Source organism: Sinocyclocheilus grahami, unplaced genomic scaffold, assembly GCF_001515645.1.
Source record: "Sinocyclocheilus grahami isolate Dianchi unplaced genomic scaffold, SAMN03320097.WGS_v1.1 scaffold770.1, whole genome shotgun sequence".
Taxonomy (NCBI): domain Eukaryota; kingdom Metazoa; phylum Chordata; class Actinopteri; order Cypriniformes; family Cyprinidae; genus Sinocyclocheilus; species Sinocyclocheilus grahami.
Genome location: NW_015505949.1, coordinates 508,260 through 513,035, shown reverse-complemented (window position 1 = coordinate 513,035; position 4,776 = coordinate 508,260). Strand labels below are relative to the sequence as shown.

The 4,776-nt window shown below is 37.2% G+C and overlaps 1 protein-coding gene across 1 annotated transcript in view; it reads right to left on the bottom strand.

The window, feature by feature from the left end:
• The window catches only part of LOC107561397 (V-type proton ATPase subunit B, brain isoform-like), a gene marked incomplete at its 3' end in the record, with an annotated part of 7,176 nt that extends 2,581 nt beyond the window's left edge, over positions 1-4,595 (bottom strand). The window contains exons 1-6 of the mRNA XM_016245840.1: positions 4,395-4,595; positions 1,318-1,373; positions 849-947; positions 659-752; positions 496-573; positions 247-386 (exon numbers count right to left, since the gene is read on the bottom strand). Of these exons, the coding sequence (XP_016101326.1) occupies positions 247-386; positions 496-573; positions 659-752; positions 849-947; positions 1,318-1,373; positions 4,395-4,527 (600 nt within the window). The remainder of the gene's footprint in view (positions 1-246; positions 387-495; positions 574-658; positions 753-848; positions 948-1,317; positions 1,374-4,394) is intronic.
• Positions 4,596-4,776: the final 181 nt, after the last annotated feature.

The window sequence follows — 4,776 nt, the reverse complement described above, 5'->3', positions numbered from 1 at the left end:
GAAATATAAAGATAAAGTACTATTATAAATGTATTTACTGTCAATTTTGATTAATTGAATGCATCCTCACTAAATAAATTAATTTAATTAAAACAATCCAACATGTGTGTGTGTGTCTTCAAGGAGAATCACCTTTTATATAATCATGCTTTTATAAATTCAGCATCCTTCATACCTTTAAGATGAAAAACAGAAGAGAATGAAACATTAAAAACAAAAAAAACAAACAACTGACAGGGGTCTCACCTCATTGTGGGGCAGACCAGCCGCAGAAAAAATGGGAATTTTTTGGCCTCTTGCAATACTGTTCATGCCATCAATGGCAGAGATGCCTGTCTGGATCATTTCCTCAGGATAAATACGACACTGAGGATTAATTGGCTGACCTACAGGAAGTAGGAGGAAATTGGATGGTACACATATCATCAATACTCAAAAATGCCACTGATGAAAATTTGTGAGCACAATAATTAATGTGGCCCCATTGAAATGTACCCATAATGTCTAAGTAGTCCTCCGCTAGCACCGCAGGCCCTCGATCAATCGGCTTTCCTGACCCATTGAAGACCCGACCTGTAATAGACTTCTAGTGTTAGCAAATACACATGATAAAAAAAAATATCAGATGGCTTCAGAACGTCTCCTTTTTTATTCTTACCCAGCATATCCTCAGACACAGGCGTACGCAAAATGTCCCCTGTGAATTCACATGTGGTTTTTTTGGCATCAATACCAGACGTTCCCTCAAACACCTACAAATGAAATAATGAGGGATGCTACTGATCAGATTTCCACAATGGAGGGAAAAATTTAAAACATAGATTTTTCTGAAGGTCTCGTTCCCTGACCTGAACCACAGCTTTGGAGCCTGTGACCTCCAGCACTTGTCCGCTCCTCTTGGTGCCATCAGGCAGAGTCAGATGAACAATCTCAGCATACCTGGGGAACTGAACCAGATATACAAATGCTACTGAGCAACTGGTTAACGTTACATCAAGAACTTCAGAATAATCCAGTACTTTCCAAACAAATTAGATGATTGCCTTGGCATCTGGATGCATGACTATAAAGACAATAATGAACATCTTAGTAATGGTAAATCTGTACAGCTGTAACTAGATGGGTTATTGAGTAGAAGTGGGCAAGTTGTCATTACCTATTTACATGAAATATTTTATATTGTTCTTTATTTTATATTTTATACCCAATAAGTAAGCAGTGAGTTGAGGCTCCGCATTTGGATGCATTATGTTTCTAAAAAACAATACAAACCAGATGGATAACAACGGTAATATATACACTATAGAAATCCAATACCTTCACTTGATCCAAAATCACCAGGGGTCCATTAACACCAGAAACAGTTTTATACGCTGTGCACACAATAAACAACAATGTCACAAGAGTGTTTTTGTAGTCTAAATCAAATTACAAACACAACTAAGTCACACAAATTCTACAAAGTTTTTTTTTTCTTTTAATTACATGAACAAAGATCAGTAAGCACTGCATTGTGAAAAATAAATAAAGTGAAACAAATAAAGCACATATCACCTGATAAAATATGACATCATGTTATGGTCAAAGTGTCTTTAAAAAGAAAAATAAAGAAAAAGAATGAGAATGTCATTTATAATGTATACAAATCATAAACCCAAATAGAAATAAATAACAGACTAAGATGCTCATAATCAGAAAATAAAAAGTCATGATGCCTTAGAAATGTTATTCCTAACATTTTATTTATTGTTTTGTTTGTTTTAGATACGATTTTTTTTTAACTAAAAAGATTCCATATTTGAGAATTAACCAGTTTAAATTTCAAATTTGTTAAAGCTCCTTGCATGTTGTGATGTCATCAGTGCATTTGATGATTCTGCCATCTATGGCAAGCCAATTTAGCATTATTCATTATAACTAATATGTATTTATGTTAATAGTACTTATTTTAAATAAAATATATTTTTAAAATAAAAAAATATATTAATAATAATAAAATCAATTAATAACCAGGATTCTACTTAATTTCATTAACAACTATTCATTTGATACTAATACCAAAGACTGTAGATATTTAAAATATAAAATTGCACTCATTACTTATGAATGAGAGAACGTGCAATGCTCAATATGGCGGAATAGTCCCGCCTTCTAAATAAAACAGTCAATCGCTAATTGGTAAAGTCATCTCGTCACTGCAGCTGCAGATGCTAAAGAAACGGTCAGTGTTCTGAGTGTTATAAGTTTTTTTTAACAATAATTTAACAATTAAGACTGTTGCTGTCAAATTTCACTGGTTATTTCAAATATGAAATTTAATTGTAAGATTGGTGAACATATTTGGGGAATTTGTTTCCCATTCAAAGAGATGTACTTGCATGACTGAAATAGTTGCCCAGCTAGTGAAATTACTAGCCTTAAAAGGACTTTGTTTATACTTCTTTTAATAAGCACTAGCATTTTTCAGTTTTAGTAGTAACTACTTATTAAATACTAGTATTTCTTTCCTGCTTCCAGTAGTAAAATATATCTATTCCATCGTTACTGGTAAGACATTTAACATTTATGTCATTAAAGGGGTCATATGGATGTTGCTAAAAATAATATTATTTTGTGTATTTGGTGTAATGAAATGTGTTTATGCGGTTTAAGGTTCAAAATACACATTATTTTCTACATACTGTACATTACTGTTTCTCCTCTATGCCCCGCCTTTCTGAAACGCATCGATTTTTACAAAGCTCATCGTTCTGAAAAGCGAGGTGTGCTCTGATTGGCCAGCTATCCAGTGCGTTTTGATTGGCCGAATACCTCAAGCGTGTGACGGAAATGTTACGGCCCTTGCCATATTGTGATGCCTTGTCCCGGCCGGAGCGACGAGACAAAAACATTAAAACCCATTATAAACTAGGCATTTGTTGCATCCAGTGGGGACATAATTACAGATTATAATGACTTATACTGTCTTTTTACACATTGCATTGCATCGCGCCACGTAAACATAAAACCATGTCTGCATTTGTGATCGGAGAAATGACAAACTACAAACGCTACCCTACACTGCTCAAAACTCGCGTTTGAATCGTCAGTGGCAAATTCTTTAAATATAAAAAAATCTTACTTACAGTCTGTGAGTCAGAACAGCCGGCATTATAGTCTACTCTACCAGGATCAGGAAACACTCTTCCATAAAATGCGCTGCACACATCAGAATATTTGGGTTGAACTGTTCTGGAACAGTGTTGTAAATAGAATGAGTGGAGGCCGGCGGCTAGAGTGAGCGGCGGCGGGCGGGCAGGCTTGCGGCAACCACATGTGACGACCCCGGGCTGGACTCTGCTTCATCCACGGTGAAAGCCAATCCGGCGATCCACAGCGCAAAGTTGATGTATTTCATTAGCAACCAGCACGGATCAGCTCTAAGCATGACGAAGCGGATATGGTCCTCTTTTGGAAGGCCAAACAAAGTAGTTTCACTTTCACAACGAAACACACAGCGCCTTCACGACATGGCGGCGGCGGCAACAACAATACTACAGAGAGAATAAAAGTTACGCCTTCTTTCATTGTGTGAACATTTGGGCTGCGTTATGCAAATCTTCCCACATCATGACATAGACGTGTGGGGGCGTGTTAGAACGAGCCGTTTTAGGAAGGCGTGGTTGACTCTTAACTTTTATAAAGAATATCTCTTTGGATTTGAGCCTTTAGTCTTTGCAACTTTACAGATCTTCTTTATGCACCAAGAGCTTGTAACACTCCAAAGAGAAAGGAAAAATTGAAATCGCATCATATGACCCCTTTAAATTCTCTGTGGTTCAGATTCTGACTATTCACTTAAACTAGTATTCCAATTGTTTTTGGCACATATTAGTAACAACTTTTTAAATAGGTACTAGTACTTCTATGTTACTTTATATGAAATATTAAGTAATGGATTAATAACAAATATACATACTAGTTAAAGGACAAGTCTAAATGTTAAAACGGCTTGCCATGACGCCATCACGACGCAGATCCTACATGCATGAACCTAAAACCTGCATCATGTTGATTTTTTTAATGTCATATGTGGTGAAAGCCCAACCAATCATTAAACTGATTTTTAAGATCACGCAGTTAGACGTAAACAAAATGCATTTGCAAGGAAAATATCCTCTAATTAGCAAGCTGTCCCTGGATTCACATGGTTCACAAATGTACAATACCAGATATGCTAAAAATCGGATGTTTAAATGTCTTCAGCTGAAAATAACATGATGGGGATGATTAGCAGATGCAGTGTAAATACAGAGCATGTCATTCATTCGTTGCGACATACACACATCATTTGATCGCTACGGTGGTGGGTTTCTGTTAGTAAGGGCCCTTCATAGTCAGCACTGGCCACTCACTTAATCTCGGCTGAGAAATGTAGTCACGAGTCACAGCAAGGACATTTTCCCGAACGGCGACGTGTTTGCTCCCAGTAACAGCGGAGGAGATTTCGCTCACGGCTCCGCTCACCATTCCTCTAAGAGCCTTCATGATGACTATACAACACCAAAATCACTACAGTAAGCTAAGCGTGAGAACACGGCTGCACATGCGCAATAGTGCTTACGCGTTTCTCCCCCTCCCTTTTCAAAATCGACGCAGTGAACGCTGACGCCCTCTAGAGGTGTCTGTGTGGTTGAAACGACACCCTGTGACAGTATTAAAATGCTTTACTAGGCTAGGGCCTGGTTTCACAGACTAAACCAGGACTAGGCAATAGTTCAATTAGGACATTTAAGT